Consider the following 19,216-nt stretch of genomic DNA (forward strand, 5'->3'; position numbering starts at 1 on the left):
CTTTGTTATCTAAATATGTACTGATTTTACATTCTTAATGAGAAATAACATGTTTCCTTTGAATGGCTGCTTCCATTTTTATAAGATAATCAAAGCTAGGTATCCTTAGAAAGTTGTAACAAGTTTAAACCAAACTGTTTTTGAGTAAAAATTCAATGTATCCTATGAAACGTATATTAGATTCAGACAGATTCAAATCCAAATTCATCCAATAAGTATGATAACTGAGGTAACACAAGCTGGAACAAGCTAAAGATAGGCCAACATTCTAGAATGTCCCATATGCATTTTACGACAAGCTTTCAGTGCTTCAGTGCTTTCAAATGGTTTAATTGACACAGTTCTCTACTTGGTCCTACTATGAGAATCTACAACATTGTTGAATCTACATAAGAGGGATTACTGAACACCCAAGTATATAACTCACTATGTGTTGCAAAAGAACCAAAGAAACTGTTTTAAATCTGAAATCCTTATTTAGACTAAAATCCACTATACCTGTCGGGCATTTATCTGCACAGCTGTCTTCATCAGAGCTATCCTTGCAGTCTGCCTCCCCATCACACCAGTGGCTATAGAGAATGCACTCCTTCCCATCTCTGCACAGCTTAAATCCCAGGTGGCACACAAGGGGGGCCGTTGTCTCTGCCACGGGCCCGTTGGCATCCTGGAAACCTAGAAAGAAGGCCCTGACCTTCAGACATGTATTGTCTGTGTGAGGATTTACAAAAGCTGACCGTTTCAAATCCAGAATCAAACAATTCTCTCAAGCTGGAAAATTTTGGAAAGCTGTATGCGTTTAAAAACGTAGATGTCATTACTTTTCAATACTAAATAATTGATGTGGTGTTTTAGAGTTCACCAGGCTTAGAAAAGGCACTACACGGTTAGATAATAAAAGGAACAGGGTTCCTCCTGACTTTCCAGGTTCTGCATAGCCTTCAGACATCACACCAATAATGTCTAAGAACAGATTGATACAGGTCCAGAAACATTACTTTTAAATATGATGGAGATCAAGTGGCAAACCCAGAGTGCTCAAATGGCATCATTCTGCTGCCACTTATCATAAAAGTACATTTTATCAGACTGATAGGTCAGTCCGATCACTTTCTCCCCCCCCCCCCCCATGTGTGGATAAAAGTATGAAGTCCTGAAAAGCAGCAGAGCAAACCACTTCAAAAACCTGCATTGTGCTATAAAAGTCAGCAAGAATTTCTTTTACAGTCGTTATTAAAGAAAACTTCATACCATTGGAAAGGATTCCTTTCTAAAAGCTATCCTCCAGAACATCTACATGAAAAATAGTAATTGAAGGGAACTAAAAAATGCTAAAAAGGTCTAATTAAAAGATAGTATAAAGATATCTACTACAAACCGTGACAATGTGGAGAACAGATTGTCATACTTGAGGGATATTGCTGGTGAAAGCTATTATATGGCACGTAACAATTTTAAATCATTAACATCTTCAAAATATTTTGTTCCATTTCAGTAAACGGAAGGGTTCTAAGAAATATACTAAGTACATACACAAAAAAAGGCTGTGAATGTAGTATTACAATCTTATTTTACAGGTTTCAGCACTCACCAGCCAAACACACTAAAGGTCTTGCACAATGTTTTGCGAATGGGTAAGGCACAATCATGATAAACAGTTTAAGGTTATATTGGATCCATTAAACTCTTGAGAACCTGACCAAATGTCTGATTGTCCAATTAGACTATTTGAAAGACTCACGGCAGTCTTCATCTGCTCCATCGATGCAGTCTGCGTTGCCATCACAGTACTGTTTATCAGACACGCACTTTGTGCCACCGTCACAACGCAGTTTGCAGTTGGGTGTCGTAACAGGACAGCCAGACTCATCAGAACTGTCCAAGCAGTGAGGTTCTCCATCACAAACCAATGCCTTTTCAATGCACTTTTGGCCATCTTTACACTGGTAATATCCTGAAAAAAACATCTGATGCAACATACTCTTTTCTAAAACCACAAACTCTAAGTGCCTCAGTATTTAAGACAAGGTTAAACAAAAGGTCTGTAAACGGCTGCAGAAAAGCTGGAACTACAAATGTCAAGGAAGTTTTAAATGTAGTAATAACTGTTGTGAGAGCTTTAATACTTGTTTTTATTTTAACAGTAACTTATCATATATTAAAGTAGGACCACAAATATTCACATGCTTTAAAATGAAAAATTAAATACTTCTAATCTCCATTAAAGTGTTCATTTCAGATAATACAGTATTACATATTTTATATTGAAGACTTACTATACACAGAAAAGCTGTACCACTTTAAGGTATGGTGCTTGCAAACTACCGTAACAGCTATCCCTATTTCAAGACAACAGCTGAGTACAAAAAATTAATTTGCACATCACCTGATCTTATTCATTCTAATTGAAGTGTGGCTTGGATGGCTTTAGAAAGAATATGAAATTAAATGCAAAAAAGAAGCAACACCCATAAGGTGAAAACCTCAAGCAAGCCACTCAAATGAGCAGTATTCCACTACTTGTGAATAATTTACACAGTGCCCCATAACCTCATGCATAGCTTCTAAATAGGGACAACTACTTGGAAATACCTGGTTCTTTACACTTCGTGTCACAGGATTCTTCATCAGAACCATCTGGGCAGTCCTTATTCCCATTGCACAACTGTTCTATGGGAATGCAGTTCACACCCTTTCGGCATGCTACAAACGCACTAGGGCAGGACACAGATGGAGCAATTGCAGCTTCTGTAGCAGTAGTAATAGTAAACGTAGTTGTAGTAGTAGTAGTCTCGTCTGCAGACGGTGAAACCACTGGTATAGTAGTTGCAGCAGCAGTAGATGTTTTAGTCATGTCTGTCCAAGAGAAAAAGATGCTTAAGGTAACAGGTCATTTAGTTAACTGTAGGGGTTTCCAACCATGATCTTTATTTCTCCTGAGTTCTCTACTTAATCTGATCCTTAACTGAACTCATAAGAGCTGCCTGAGTGAAAGTTTAGGAATACCACCCCCCCCAGAGTTAAAAGTTGAACAACATAACTCACTGAAAACAAAAGTGTCAGTTAAGGTTTGATTATGTCTGTGAAATAAATCAGCTTGTGTGGGGGATCCCAAGACCAGGATTGGGATCCCCCGACTTAAAAAACATGGTTAATTCTGTTGTTGGTTAGTTTTTCCATAGCACCGTTTTATCTAGAACAGGGGTGTTCAATCCTGTTCCTGGAGAGACAGTATTGAATGGTTTAATTCCAGCTAAGGTCTTCATAACCTGTACTAGCTCATTTGCTTAACTGGACCAGTTTCACAACTTCGTGTTCTGGCATTTTAAAAGCCAGAAAACCTGCAGAGACGCCAGCCCCCCAGGTCAAGGTCTTTGGGAAATTTAGAAGTCCTGGAGAGTCATTAGGCACTTTTCAGTAGCACTGTGAGACATTGTGAACAGTGTGGGGGCAACTGGTGACTCATTAATAGGATGAAATGACAAGGATATTAACAAGAACATTTGGGCAGTATGTGATGAGAACTATGCATAATTTTAGTAGTGAACAATTAATCAGATGAAGTTCATTGAAACAAGGAATGTCCTTTAGCACCAGTGACTTACGGCAGTCTTTTTCATCTGTTCCATCTCTACAGTCTTTCTTTCCATCACAGCGAGAGCTGGGCGAGAAGCATGAGGACCCACTGTCACATGGGTTGGTGCACTCTGTCACTAGTTCTTGGCATCGGTCTTCATCTGAGCCGTCTGTGCAATCCAACATTCCATTGCATATCACAATCCTTTCGATGCACATGCCATTATTACACTGAAAGTTATCTGCCAGGAAACAAGAATCATTTTCAAACCCAGGCTCATCTACCTCACAGCTATGCTTCTCTTTAAGGTTCTGATGTACAGCTGCTCTTTCCTTTTTGGGTATTTTGTAGTCAATACAGATGCAATAGAAAAGCACAACTCATTGTCTACTCTAATTTCACACAAAACAGGGTGAAAAGTGTGAAGAGAGGCTTGGTTTAATCAGCCCTCATTTTGCAAAATAGATTAACTCAATCTTACTTCCATCCCAGCTCTGATATTTTAAAGCAGAAGCTGTATGAAAAGAGCAGTGCAACTGCAGGCTGACTCACTACATGAATTTCAACCTGTTGAACAATCCATAATTCTAACCTCAAAACTTAGTAGTCTTTCCTGTGCCTCTGCAATGTCATGTAGTTTGTAATTAGTAACTGGCAAATAGATGTGTTTTGATAAAAAATAAAAAAAATATTTAAAGAATATTAAAAACACAAATATTAAAAAAAATCATAAAATGATTTAAAAATTGATAGTTATTGAATATTTCTTTCCAAAAACATACAGTAGTTGGAGATGTCTCACAATTTCACTACTAATAGAATTATCAGCAAATATTAAATTTAAAGTTGTGGAATGCATTTTGCAGAACAGAACACTTAAAGTGTCTTAGAACAGTGCAGTGAACTTACTAGAAATTCAGCATTTTCCTATTTAAGAGCAAAGGAAATAACCCAGTCATTAAATTAGATACTTTTCTCTTTGGAACTTACTGAACAAAAGATTAATAACCAAGTACCTGGCTCAATACAATTTCGTGGACAGTCCTCTTCATCTGACCCATCAGCACAATCTTTCTCCTTGTCACACAGATGGTCATAGCGGACACAGTCACTCTGATCCCAGCATGCCACTGTCATCCTGGGACACATGCGGACAGGGGTTCCAGTAGGTCGTCTTAGAAGAGGATTCACAACTGAAGGAGATCAAGTATTGAATCCAGAAGTATTACTCCTTGGTGACATTTCTGTATGAGCTAACTTAATGTTGTCAAAGCTTAAAGGTTGAGATTAAATAACCCTCTCAAATGTTGAATATCTAGTTCATGGCCTCTTGTTGATCTATATGGTCAGCCCTGTTGAGTGTAGATTTGATCTATTCAGGCTAAAGTTTCTATCCATCTTTAAATGAACACATTCAAAAATCATTTTTAAGACAACAGGATAATGGCAAAGGCACAAAGATCATTCATTAGTTTATCTTGTCAAATTAACCTCATTAGTACTTTATGCTGTGTACAGTAGTAGTGAAGTATGATTGAAAAGTAATGCATCAAAAATGTATTGTATTGGGAAAAAAAATCGAAATGTTTGAAAAATATCAGCAGATTACTATGGCGTTACATAAAACGCTACTTTTTTCCCTCATCCTGTAACGCAAATTCAGAAAACCTAATCCCGTTATTTTATCACCCCTGCCCCCAATTTGGAATTGCCTGCTGTGACCATTGCACCCAGAGAATGAGTAAGTGCAGACAAGCTACTGTCAGCATGGACCCACCAAACTGTTCACTTAACACCTTGCATATTCTCCAAGAGTCATCGTCAACTAAGGCCAAGGAATCCCCCCTCCCCAACCACTGAAATCACATGGCTCTGAAACAGCTCTGACTAATATCAGCACTGACCCTCAAACATTCAGCTAGTGATGTGACCATCACTTTGAACTTGTGACGTCTGTATCATGTATAAACCTACACTCACAGTAGCTTTGTTGGAAAAGAAGCCATGCAGCAGTTTGTCTGTTAGTAATGATCATTTTGTGACAAAGATACCCTGTGACAAAGGCGTGCAAACTCCCTATATGCATATAAAATTAACTCACGACACCGTTCTTCATCTGATCCATCATCACAGTCCTTTTTGCCATCACACTGAACTTTACGGACAAAGCATTTGGCATCTCCATCACAGCGGAAGGCACAATCGTTACTTTTTGGTGGGCAGTTTTTCTCATCTGAGCCATCTTCACACTGATTCATGCCATCACAAACCAACTTCTTCTCAATACATGTACTATTGGGGCAACGAAAATGATCTAAAAAAAAAATCCCCCATTATGCCTTTAAGTGTGCAGAACAGAGAAAGCTGCTGTCAATAGTTGCTGACAGGAGAATATACTGTAGGAGACAATAGGAGAAGCTGTGAGGGAATATATCAGTTTAAAAACTACAAACTGAAACTAAAAACCTTCAACAAATCCTGACAAGATTCAGTTTGAAAATCAGAAGCCTTTAACTTACATCATATATTCTAATGGAACTATTTTGTGAAAACAATCTTAACCAAATATTGTGGCAATTGTAAAAAATTGTTAAACAATATCTTTACGACTAAATACATTTAGGAAAACTATTATACCCACAGAAGATTTAGCTCTTAATGGAAACACCCAAGGGTGACAGATTGAGGAATGCAAGTCTGGAAAGGGAATGCTTAACAGGACCATTTTTTTCTGCTATATAACTAGAATAACTAAAGGTTAACAAATTTAAAAGGGAACCATTACAATTATAGAATTATCACTTGTGTCGGTTTCTAATTTTCACCTATGAAACTGATGCAGTTTAAATATACCGTAGTGGACAACCTTTACAAAGAATTTGCAATAAACTGATACCTGGATCAGCACATCTTGGACAATTGTTTTCATCAGAGCCATCAGCACAGTCTTTCTCTCCATCACAGAGGTGGTCGTAGTGGACACAGTCGCTTCCATCACTGCAGGGAACAAATGTCCTGGGACAGACACGAGCTGGTGCGCTGGCTGGCTCCTTTTGGTTACTTTTAAAAACTAGACATAAAACACATATATTCTAAAATGTACTGTAGGGTGCCAGCACATCAAGGAAGTTTACTTTTATGAAATTCCACAATAAATACTTGGAACACTCAATTCCTGCCCTAACAAATTAAATCTAAAAGGAAAATACAGTATGCATGACCCATGACTACACCAACCTGAAGCCTAACTCTGCTAGCTGCATTGACTGGAGGGCAGAATTAATCAAGCCCCTGAGAGGATGAAAAACATCTGCTAGCACAGACTTTGCTGACCTTGTTCCATATCCTTGGCCAAAGGCACGACCCTGAACACACCCCTCTCCAGCTCAACTGTTGTGAGCTTCTTCATCAGTCTGCGATCCCATAGGGTGAGGACATTATCCAGCAAGGATGCTAGATAGGGCTCATGTGCAGCTACAACTGATCCTTCCAGGAGCCACTTTCCTTTCAGAGAGTAGATCTTTTTCTTCAGGACACTCATGATGTGCAAGCCTAAATAAAATCGGTTAAAAAAAGTCTGTCTTCATCTCGACTTGAGCAGCTTGCTGAGACCTCTATTTTCTCTTTATTATTTGAACCTGAGACAACCAGTTGAGCAGAAATACAAAATGTTAATTCGGTAATGTCAGCATACATTATTAATTTGCACAGGTTAGGTATGCTAGTACTGTACTTGTCAAGAATTAAAAAATAAATGGTATTGAATGTAGAACATCTTACCTGAGTTGTTGCTGTTCCAGATGAAGCTGTTTGATTTTATGTCCAGAACTAGCTGGTCAGGATGGTATCCTGAGACATCCAGTATTTCTTTCACATTGCCACCTATTAGATTCATCTTGTACACCTGCCCCCTTTCCAGCCAATACAAATTATCCCTTGGCCAATCCACATACAGATCTGTGAGAACTTCAGTTGCATGATACAGCTGCTTTGTGGAGCTAACATCCATATAGGGCATTGAGGTGACTCCAATATTAAGCCCATCACATGACAGCCAATAGAGATTTCCAGATCTCGGGTCAACTCTGATAGTACAAGCTGCAAAAGGAAAAATGTGCATGCAAAATGAACACAAGGAAACCCGTCTATTAAGATACTGAATGGCTGTTTTGTGGAGACAATAGAAAGTTCAATGTACAAAATGGTTGTGTATGTTTACAATATGCTCCCATTCTTGGAAACATTGATATCAAACATGCATAGAAATATCTGAGGTTAATTTCTTAATTTCAATGTCAAAAGTTCTGCAAATACTTTGCATATGATCTGCATACTAAACTAAATCTGTAAAAATAGTATGAGGACAACACTCAGATTTGTAACATGACTTCACAAATCAAATAACTCGTTTCACAAATAAGTCCTAATTTTAATATGAAATGTAATTTAAGAAATCACACAGCAGCAAAATATATTTTCTTATGAGATGACTTGCTTACATCAGTCTTTGGCATTGTTTTGTCTAACCCCCCAATGGCTATCAAAAGAACGTGAATTTTAGAAATCATTGCTCCCTGTGTGCAATACTGAATCTCAAAAGTAGCTTTAAACAATCCAATAAATTTATTAAAATCTGTAGGATGCCAAAGCAATTTGCTCATAGAGGGGGACTCACTTTATCAAAACCGAAGTACAGCATTTCCTGCAATGGTGCAGGGCAGCCAATTCACAGTGTGCTCACTACACACTAATGTCTGAGAAGTGAGGAATTTACTCATTTCAAGCAAGCCTACAGTCAAGCTTGAGCAATACTGACCTGCTACTTCCCTCCAAACATAGAATAATGGGATGTTTTACATTTTTCCATACACCACTGCTTACTTTGGATACTTTAAAGTTGTTAACTGAATTTTTGCATATTTAAAATCTAATATCCACAAACCAAATTTAATTTAAATTTAAAAGTCACACCTGGGCTGAATGTAGCAATGTATTCAGTTACATCCTCTTCAAAATCTGTACTCTTCACTTGCCCTGTTCCATTGGTCCAGAAGAGCCAGTTCCTTTTCCAATCAAAGTCAAAGGATGTGATCGTTTCATCAGAGGTCATAATTGACCTCTTTATCACTCTATCTCCAAATTTTACAGTATGCACATCAATTGGTGTTGCATATGCAAGGTATAAATCTGCAAAAAAAAGAACGTCATTTTGGATAAAGAATGGCTGGTTCCAGTTGTATACCTGGTTTTCATTTGGCTTACAGTATTGCATGTGCCACAAACCACTTAGGAGAAGTCATCATTAATTCCAGTGTCCCTAATAGCTTAAAAAGGTAAAACATTAAAGATAATACAGCAATAAGCTGAGTCTGTAAACTACTTATTCCACTAGCAAACTGTAATAAATACAAAAACTATTGAATAATATTTACAGAATAACTGCAGACAGTGGAAAAGTAAGTATGCAATAACCATACATTCAAAGCTACACCGTATAAAGACCTTAGATGAAATGCAACTAACATTACTCCATAGTACTCTTCTTTTCAGTCTCTGTGCAGTACAAAAAAACTGAACATTTGCCATTAATTATTAATCTATCAAAGATATGGGCTCAGGACATTCAGTACACACACAGTACTTATTAGGTATCAGTTTCAGTAATTCGCAATACTTTCCCCCAGAAAGAAGATATGACAACACCAATACTAAAATACTTTCTGATATCGTACTCCATCTTAGAGTATTTAGGTTTGTAACCAAGACATTTTTGACCAAGAAAGTTACTATCACCTATTACGAGGTGTTAAAGGCACAGTGGAACAGGGAATTCTATGTAGGTGCTCGCACAGCTAAATCTGTGTACAGACGGACTGGTTTTATATTTAAACAACGCTGGAAAGTCCGCTCACCTTCACATTTCCCAGACGGCAAGAGGAACATTCCATCAGGACATATGCACAAGTGTTTAACTGGTTTGTCAGGAGACGGCAAGCAAATGCTGCAGTTTGTCTTGGCACATGGGGATGAGTAATCTTAAAAAAAGCATTGGAGGAAGAAGTTAAAACTTCTCTATAACCAATTTCAGAATTTATTGAATAACAATAATAAACTCATTTCTTTATAGCAGTAAAAATACAACCGCAGCAGAGGATCTGAACATAAAACCAAAAAGTCAAACAATGGCCTCGTCTCATTGAAAGAGCTATACTGATGCCATAATTTAATCCTGGTGTTTCTCAAAGGAAACAAAGGAATCAGCTATCTTTATTATACCCAAGATCAAGTCAAGTACTATTTATGCACCAAACGCTTTCCTTCTTAATAGTATTTAAGTACTCGGGTCTTATTGTTAGCCCCGAGCTAGCCAGCTGAGTTGTCAATGTTTTGACTAGGCCATCATTCAGTTTCAATGCCAGTAGTTGTCCCAAGTCTCCTTTTTCCATTCCTTGTTCATAGAGTCTTGTCATTTCAAACTTGTCACTTGTATGACATTCATTACTTACAAATATTTCACTTTGCTTTTCCTTCCAGGGAAGTATTCTTTTTTGTTTGGTGTAATGATCAACTCTATACACAAAGCTCTAAGTTTACTTGGTATATTTTTTTAAATAATTGAACCCATTTAAAAATGCTCCCTTAAATTTCCATTATACTTCAGGGCAGCAAGTAAACTGAAATTAAATTGAGAAAGAACTAAACCAGTCATCAAAGATCAGTTGAAGAATAAGCATATCAGTCTTCATTTCAAGACTGGCAACTAGCATGAATAATTCATTAACAGGAATCAACGCCCGATATCGTCATTTACAAAATATCAGTTTCCTTGTGGTCTCAGCACAGGATAGAATTTGGATAGCTTGTTTCTGCTTGAAATACTCAAATGCATATAATGCTTTAATAATGAAATAAAATCTATAATGAGATCAATATACTATTAATATATTAGCCTGTCTTAACTGGGTTTGAATATTGAAAAACAAAATGTCCATATTTAATAAAGTTGACATTCTCTATAGCTTTGCTTCAGGGAAGGAAAGGGTAAATAAGGGGAGACTAGTTTCTGTCTTTAATGGGGAAGGTTACAAAAAAATAGCCAAACTGTTCATCTACATTTTTCTGTTGATACCACTCAAACTTCATCAAATGAGTATTCATCCCACAGGTAGAAGGAAACCTACCTGTAGGCTGCTGTAGTTCATGAATGATGGACAGGATTGATACAGAAGCCTTAAAAAGGGCATTCTTTTCCTTAGGATTGCTTTGGGGCTGTCGCCATAACTGCGTCCCATCAGTCCAGTAAAACCAGCCCTCAAACACAGCCAGCCCCAGCATTTCTCCCCTTTTGAAGAAGCCCATGAAAGAGTAGCGCCCAGTGCCATCCACCTTCACTGTCTCAACAGACTAGATAGAACAGCAAAGAGCACAGGGAAGAAACATTCACCACAGCACGGGGAGGTCAAGCGACAAATGAAAGTTGCAAGCAAAAATCAAAAACTGGTTATTTACCAGAGATTAAAGCAGTCAAATTGCAAGTCAATAAAAAAGAAAATAATCCCCATTGAGAGAATTGTGGTATTGCAGGTTATAACTTTGAATAATGTAACCAATCTGTTTTGAAAAAGCCTTTAATTAGAGAAGACTTTGCAACAGTTCAAAGTAATGGTCCATATTTTCCAAGTCAGTGAACAGAAATGTCACTTTTGTTATATCTTGGAGACTTTGAGCAAGATTTTTTTTAAATGTTATAACAGGCTAAACCTTTTAGTTTTAATGAAGAACTTTAAAAACTTGTTTTCAGTTAAATCAAATAGAAGGGCACCAAAAACATTTGCATACATATCCACATGTTGCAATGATTGTTAAACTGCCTAAAGTTTTTTAATCACATGCTATGAGCTTTATAAATGTATTCAAATTACAATATTTTGGTACACTTCAAGGTATCAGTTATCATCTGTGCAGGACACGATGTGCTTGACTGTGGTCTGTAAGATGTCATTCACTGTAGGCACTATAGGCCGTAGGGACTCATGAGTGCAGTTTGAATGAAATTAAAGGGAACTGCCAATAATTTTCATTGGAACATAACAGAAAAAGCAATGCATACACTTAACTCAATATTACTATTAAACTAGAGTTTGTTAGGTAAAAAAAGCATACTCTTGAAAAACAGCCATCGCTTAACTGATCAGAAACCCAGTATTAATTGGAATTAAGTGGTTATTGGGACACCGAGACCTTAGTCAATAACAGCTACATTAGACACCTGTAACAAAAATCACTGTAAAATAAGAGCACAGTTGTACCTCTTTATAGTCACTGATCCAATAAAGCCTGCGGGAAGTATAATCACTCAACAGGCCCCTAGGATTCTGAGCTGTGATGACTGTCACCACCCTTCTGTGTGATCCATCCATTCCAGCTGCCTCGATGCTCATTTGACCATGTTCCCCTTTGTTTATCCAGAACATTGCACTTAAAAAGAATCATAGTTGTTAGTGAAGGAAGAGCTAATATTGGTTGTGCAAATCTTATGCAAGATTTTCAAACCTTTCTGTGGACATCAGCACCAGCTCCAAAGGATTGATGTTCTTCTCCAAGATGGTAGCAAACTCACTGCCATCAGCAGCCCCCAGCTGAATCGCCTTTTTTTTGCAGTTTGTCCAGTACAGTTGACCAGAAAGCCAATCAACTACAAGGCTACAAATCCCATCCACACCTGAAACAAATAGTCCTGTCCCTCATGAATTCTCAAACGTTTTGTAGTTCACAAAGAATACGAAAAGCAACTGAAGTTAAAATGTTTAATGAAAGAACTTGTTAAATGCATTATTTCTTTTTTTCTCGCAAAAGTTAACAATGTGGCTTACATGTGTTTTGTTAGTGTGTATACATTTTACAGTCAATACATGCTGGAAAGACTCACCATTTAACAGAAAATATTTGCAACCAGCCTCTTTGAGGATAATCCTATAACGATTAACATTTACCTTTGTAGAGGAGTCTGCTTGATTTTTCTTCCAATTTGTAAATGTCACCTTGATCATTTGCCCAGTAAAAAGATTTCCTTGCAAGATCAAATCCTATTGCCAAAGGAAGACCTTTTGTAATGTCAAGAACATCATACTCCCCAGACGGAATGCTCAGGAGTCCAAGACTTCTTTCTTTTACACTCAGGATCACAATGCCACTCTCTGCAAAATATCAGCCATCACAAATATCAAAACTGAGCTGTACATTTCCACCATCCTTGAAACAGCCCAAATGTGCCTTTTCTCACAGTGTAGCAATGTGACCAATATGAGAAGTAGAAATCATGTGAAAGCATTACCCCCTTTTTGTGGTTAAGGTATCTCAAAATTGAGATCTGATTAAATAATCTATATTATCATTACATGTAGCTACAGGATGGCAGAACTTAGGTGATTAATAAAGGGGGAGATTGATAGCATGCACATTAAATGTAAACCTAAATGTTTTTTAAACTTCAGGAACGGAATGCACCTTCAGTTCTGCAGACTACTCCTTGATGAAGCTGGAAGCCTTTAGCACAGCTGCAAATGAAGGACCCTGGCACGTTCTCACAAAACTGTGAGCAAGGCCCATATGACTCAGAGCATTCGTCAATATCTGTAAAACAGACCATATTAAATCCCACTTGATCTGAGCAATGATTAGCTTCACATCTGGGCTTTTTGATTTTAATATCCCTCTTATTATAAATGTCTGATGCTCTAATCCAAACCGTCTTACAAAGTATACATTTTTCAGAGCCCTGACCACTGCTCCACACTGCTGCCCAAAGTAAAGCCCAACCACATTAAAATGAGGCTTTGACAGGTGTATTAAGTTTAAACTGAGAATATTAAACAGCTGCACTGAGTGTGGTAGCACTCAAATTTTGCAGAGCCTGAAAGGGCACAAAATGCAATCAACTTTAAGGGGCTCCACATCAACCACTGAACCGTGAAACCCACCTGGGCCTGGGAGAGGCAAAGAAACCACTATACTCCAGCTGACCCACTACACAGCAGGTCAGATGGAAAAGTCAGAAGTTGCTTCACCAAATCAATTCTACGGGAAGCTTCTAGACACCCATATTGTAAAAACTCAGACTGAAACAATCATGACAAGGACACCTCTTCTCTAATGAACAGTCATGGGATCTTAAATGGCCAAGAAGTCCACAGCTCACTTAAAGGTCCCCTCTACAAGACAGCTCAGTGTCCCTGGTCACTATACTGGGGCACTAATTTGGAATTTATGGTTCAGAAGGAAGAGAGCCACCTGGTGACCCACCAAAGAAATTCTCAGGACTACCCAAAATGAACTCAGTTGAACTTATGGAGGCTCTTTGGAAACATCCATGGAAGCACATCCAAGTCCTTTTTCCCCATAATCAACTCTGCTACAGCCCCTAGTGGTCAAAGAATGATTCCATGCACTTACCTTCACATATAGTACCATTGCTTGAGAGCTTCCAGCCCCCTGGACATGAACACAGAGCTCCTTGTGGCCCATCTGTACATGTGTGACTGCAGCCCCCATTAGCATCAGCACAGGTTTGCCCTGCTCAAAAGAGTATATATTGGGTATACAGGTTCTTTGCTTATTGGGTATTGTGAATTTAATGACATATTTAGAGAATATAGTGGATTACCCAAATTTAAGGTCTTATGAAAACTCTATAGTGGGAAAAGGTTCTTCTGCGATACCAAATGTTTGAGCCTATTTTAGTCACTAAATGTATGACAGCTAAGTAGGCTATTACAACAGAAACAGACACATTAAGAATTTAACAAGTTACCACAAGTAGCTGGCTCATCCCTTCTGTCTGAGCACTGAGCTTCCCCATCACAGACTTTGTCTGCTGAGATGCACCGTCCACTGGAACACCTCACATCTGTCTCTCCACAGGTCTCTGAACCAAAAAATATTCTATAACACTCCTTATCATTTAGAGTGCCATTCACGATTGGTGATCTTGCAACAGGACACATTGGTGGTACAGTAGAACATCAGTAGAAACTACAATAACTCACTTATTAAAATTCTAGTTTAAAGTTAAACATAAGAGTCAGTTTAAAAAGAAACATTTATACAGATCCTATATTTCATGCGGCCAGTTTTAAGCCTTTTGTGACCTGCCTTGTGAACCAACAATTAATTATTTGAAAGCATGTGTATTGCTACATACTGTAAAATAGTTGTCATATCACAAAAAGAGCTGAATTAGTAAATATGCCTCATATATGTCATCTTTAGACTCTCTGTAACAGAGAAATAGTCACTAGAAAATGTCAGAAGTAAGATATCTATTACTTAACCAATTCGAAAACATTGAACTAAAACAATTGGAGGAATTGCTGGTTACTTAACCTTTCAAGTATAGGTTTTCTTATTTTCTTGCTATATGTTTGTGTACCTACTTTGCTTTTCCATTCAGAAAGATCAAAAGTTTTTAACCTTTATTTAAAATTTTTTAAATATACTTTGTTGGATTAAGTGGTACCATACAAAAAATTCCAAATCTGGCAGTGTCGTTTTCAAATAGACATTTAGCTTCCAATTCCATGCAAAACACTTATGCCAACTCACTAGGAAAGGGATGGCAAAGCCCAGTCCTGTAAAACCACAATCAACAGATTTTCTTGGTCATACTTTAAACAATTTGTAAGGTCTTGGGACAATTTAATTCTAATAAATTGAAGCAGGGGCTTTACACAAGTGCGTAGAGATTAACACCCTGTAGCTCAGGGACCATAGTTAGGCATTTGACTTAAATTACTTAGTAAACAATGTCCCAACCCTTCACAAATTGATATGAAGGTGGCATATAAGACCTAATGAATTACAGGTCTCCAAGATATGAAATTTTATATTTCAAGCACAAACTACATGTGGTATAGCAGACACTTTTCATGTAGGCGCAGTTACATAAAATGAACTTCCGCATGTCTTCGTACAGATAGCTGCCCATACAATTCTGTCTACATCTACCCTTTCACAGGATTCACTCTTTACAACCCAAGCTCGATGTTTCAGTGCTTATGAGTTAACTTGTGAGTTTAAGCCTTATAAATTCAGTGTAAGCAACGTTTTGGAATAGGTGCTCTTAATACTGAATAAGGAGATAAACTAATGCTAAAAATACATACCACAACCATTTTCGTCTGAGTTATCAATACAGTCATTCACACCATTGCACTGCAGTTCTTGAGGTATGCAGATTTTGTTCACACACTCCCATTCTCCGCTGAGGCAACCTTGACTTTCCACACAGTTCAATTCATCCGAGCTGTCATCACACTGTGGCTTGCCATCACAAACTGCTGAAATATCCACGCACCCAAAACCATCTCTGCAATGGAATTCCCCATCTTTACACCCTGGTCAGGGGGAGGAAAATCAGAAAAAAGGTATATATTCTACATATATTTATGTATAATGTAAAAAAAATGTATACAATATACATCAAATCATGCAGCAGAAAGATTTTGCATGGAGCAATGGAAAAAAACTAAAAAGGTTTAGGAATATAGGAGATTTCCACTATATCCTTTATACATGTGTAAGCTCTTGTTTTTTCTAAGAGGACTTAACCAACACTTATACTAAGCTTCAAAGAGTGAAGGGTCTCAAACAGCATTGCAATTGACCCTTGCTGAACACTTAGTTTAAACGGGCAGCTGTAACATTATTATGCAATTAGATATCTACAAAGACATGAGTGGAAAGTTTAAAAAAAGACAGGCTTACATGCAGATATACACATTTTTCTAAACACGAATGGCACATACTGTATATCCTAAAGAAAATGTAGTAAGGAAACACGAAAAAGATGGAAAAACATTAGTTTTAACATGAAGGTAGATTTTCTTAGACAAACACCCCTTGTAAATCTGTACTTAAAAGCATTTTACACAATAAAACTGCAGGCACTTCTGTTTATGCAACATTTAAGATACATACCACAATCAAGCTCATCAGAGCCATCCAAACAGTCACCCTGGCCATCACATTTCCAAGACTTGGTAATGCAAGCCCCATCATCACACTGCCACTCATCAGTGAGGCACTGCTGGCCAAAAGCCAAGTGTGGTTGAGATGCTGTAAACATTACAAATACCAATATAGTGATATAAAATTTAAGATACAACTGAAATAATTCACAGCTTCACCTATAGCACCACCGCAACATTTACAAAACAAGCTCCAGCTATTATCTGTTTTGTGGCACATAAGGACTAATGCTGCAGGACTACAAAAGTACAGCCACTTACAGTAAGTAAGATTTGAATTCAGACTTACAGACATCCATGAAGTCAAATGTAATATTCACAAAAGGAAACTAAGGCCATCAAATAAAGATTTCTGGGATTGTACAGCTTTCAATAAACAAAAACTTAATTGTAATGTTATCATTTTAATGTTATCTGCAAAGCAGAGAGACAGAGCCAGTCTTTAAGAAAAGTGACCAAATTTAAGCAACTATTTTTAACCTTATGAATTAAGTTACATAAAGATTAAACCAGCTTCTGGTTTAAATGCTGAGCTCAAGTGTATGTTGCACTAGTTTAACACAATTACATAAAAGCAAGCCCAAATACTAAATTTCACAATTTACAAGCAGGCTGCACAAGGTTTTCAAAATAATATTCGTGAGTTTCTGTTGCTTAGATTCTTTATCTATATCTATCCCTTGTTCTTTTAACAAACATATAACAGGTTGATGTAATGATGTAATCAAATGATTCAGATCGCTGCCCAGATAGGAAATAGTGCAAAATTCACCTGTTAAACATCCAAAATTCCACCACACTGTTAACACACACAGTAAATGCTTTAGCGCCATGACAGGAGGTGAATTTCATCGCTTAGATAAAACGCGAAAGCCCTTTGAGGAAAGCTTTTTATAACTTCATAAGTCATCTAATTAACACGCTATACTTTTCTTTGTCAGATGTCTCTTGGGGGTGGAGTGATAACGAGGTTCGTAATGAAATTAATTTAATTAATTGCTATCAGAGCGCGGAGTTCGGTTTTGTAGCATTCACACTTTATTAATTGGGTATTTAAATGAAGACGTTACGAAATTTACAATTGGTAAATTAAGTAATACAAATTTGACTTGTTAGTCATTGGAATAATTAATTTCCCCACACAGAGAGTGACATGCTTTTGGATAGAAAATTAAAGCTTCTGCATTGGCCAGTTTCGAAGCATTTGAGCAAAAGGCAAACACAAAAAAGACCATGTTCCTCAATTAGAACAAAAGCTAAATATTATTCAACAATCCGAGCAGATTCTGACCAGTTTTGTTTACACTTCAACATTGTGCGCACCATGGTGAGTTGGAAACGGTTGTCAGGAAGGAGGATCAGCAGTCTGTTGAAGCAGACTATAGCTTTGCAATATTGCGTGTCTAAAACATTCTTTCATCAGTAAGTGGAACTGTGTCGATTTGTATATTAAAATGTCGTCGCTGCCTTTCCAAGAATGGAACCCGAATCTTGTCAGCTTGAGGTCGCATTCGTACGGTGGTAAGAAGTGAATTTCTTACTGTATTTAATCATTTGAACACAACGTAGTTGAAGAACTAGATTTTGTGCAAACTCTCCAAGTTAAATAAATATGAAAGGAGGCATAATGTGTTATTATGCCTAAAAATCACGAACCATTATTGCATTTTATTTTATAGGGTACATCTACCCTCACCTTAGCCTCTATGACCAATATCAAAATCATGACTCAAATGACAATGATCTCAGGACTAGAGTAGCAATCTCCACTATTGAAAACATCAAACATGAAATCGAGGAAGATTCCACGAGCAGCACCAAGAGTGAGTGCGGATCTATAGATTCTGGTCAAAGATATTTTCCTACTGACTCAGCAGCTCCCAAGGTGAGTGTGGCCCTGTTCTGTGTAAAATGTGATCACTGTTTTTTCCATGCGAAATAAAGTGTGTGTAAACTCACAGAATACCGACGTTTGCCTACGGCTGAATCCCAGTCACCACAAGACATTGTTACTATGCTCCTATTCAATATTTAAACAGCAGCCATAACTACAAAATTATAATAACTAGATTTTACTAACGAGGTACAGATATTTACAGGCGTCTGTCAACTAAACACCATAGGGTGTATTAATATGTATATTAATTTTTTGTATATATTTTGCATTATATGTGTGTACAGTACACACAGTATGCTTACAGAGTTGTAAAGTCTGTTTACTGCTCCGTCTTTGACGATAGAAAATATAGTTTATTTGAAATCTTTTTTTTGTTTTCACTGTTAAACCAGGCATTTTAATTCAATTGTACAATAACAGATTTTTTACCATATTTTTAACTGTTCATTTCTTATTAAAAAGCTGTAAGATTTTCTTTACATTTTTGTAGTCTTTGATACCTTGCTCAGAGTGATTTAAAAATAACGGAACAACAAAAACAAGATAAAGCCAACCAACTTCTTAAACAGTGTGTGCAGGAACATTTACTGTTCTACTTTCTGCAGGTTATAGTTAAATAAACATAATTAGATAAATATCTGTCATCATGGTAACTGTAGAGCAGAACAGCCTATTCTAAGGCAATGGTTTATTCAAAATAGTTATAATTCAATTGTA

The 19,216-nt window shown here is 37.3% G+C and overlaps 1 protein-coding gene across 1 annotated transcript in view; it reads right to left on the reverse strand.

Annotated features, from left to right (window-relative positions):
• Nucleotides 1-17,435, reverse strand: part of lrp13b (low-density lipoprotein receptor related-protein 13 b) — a 33,775-nt gene extending 16,340 nt beyond the window's left edge. The window contains exons 1-21 of the mRNA XM_088910607.1: nucleotides 17,375-17,435; nucleotides 16,553-16,690; nucleotides 15,739-15,969; nucleotides 14,388-14,501; nucleotides 14,030-14,149; nucleotides 13,085-13,210; nucleotides 12,571-12,774; nucleotides 12,131-12,299; nucleotides 11,887-12,055; nucleotides 10,759-10,981; nucleotides 9,490-9,612; nucleotides 8,549-8,764; nucleotides 7,358-7,675; nucleotides 6,911-7,129; nucleotides 6,474-6,647; nucleotides 5,679-5,891; nucleotides 4,594-4,770; nucleotides 3,606-3,818; nucleotides 2,593-2,856; nucleotides 1,742-1,954; nucleotides 499-675 (exon numbers count right to left, since the gene is read on the reverse strand). Of these exons, the coding sequence (XP_088766733.1) occupies nucleotides 499-675; nucleotides 1,742-1,954; nucleotides 2,593-2,856; nucleotides 3,606-3,818; nucleotides 4,594-4,770; nucleotides 5,679-5,891; nucleotides 6,474-6,647; nucleotides 6,911-7,129; nucleotides 7,358-7,675; nucleotides 8,549-8,764; nucleotides 9,490-9,612; nucleotides 10,759-10,981; nucleotides 11,887-12,055; nucleotides 12,131-12,299; nucleotides 12,571-12,774; nucleotides 13,085-13,210; nucleotides 14,030-14,149; nucleotides 14,388-14,501; nucleotides 15,739-15,969; nucleotides 16,553-16,690; nucleotides 17,375-17,435 (3,862 nt within the window). The remainder of the gene's footprint in view (nucleotides 1-498; nucleotides 676-1,741; nucleotides 1,955-2,592; nucleotides 2,857-3,605; nucleotides 3,819-4,593; nucleotides 4,771-5,678; nucleotides 5,892-6,473; nucleotides 6,648-6,910; nucleotides 7,130-7,357; nucleotides 7,676-8,548; nucleotides 8,765-9,489; nucleotides 9,613-10,758; nucleotides 10,982-11,886; nucleotides 12,056-12,130; nucleotides 12,300-12,570; nucleotides 12,775-13,084; nucleotides 13,211-14,029; nucleotides 14,150-14,387; nucleotides 14,502-15,738; nucleotides 15,970-16,552; nucleotides 16,691-17,374) is intronic.
• Between the last annotated feature and the right edge of the window lie 1,781 nt (nucleotides 17,436-19,216).

Source organism: Atractosteus spatula, chromosome 3 (genome assembly GCF_055471065.1).
Source record: "Atractosteus spatula isolate fAtrSpa1 chromosome 3, fAtrSpa1.hap1, whole genome shotgun sequence".
NCBI classification, from domain to species: Eukaryota; Metazoa; Chordata; class Actinopteri; order Semionotiformes; family Lepisosteidae; genus Atractosteus; species Atractosteus spatula.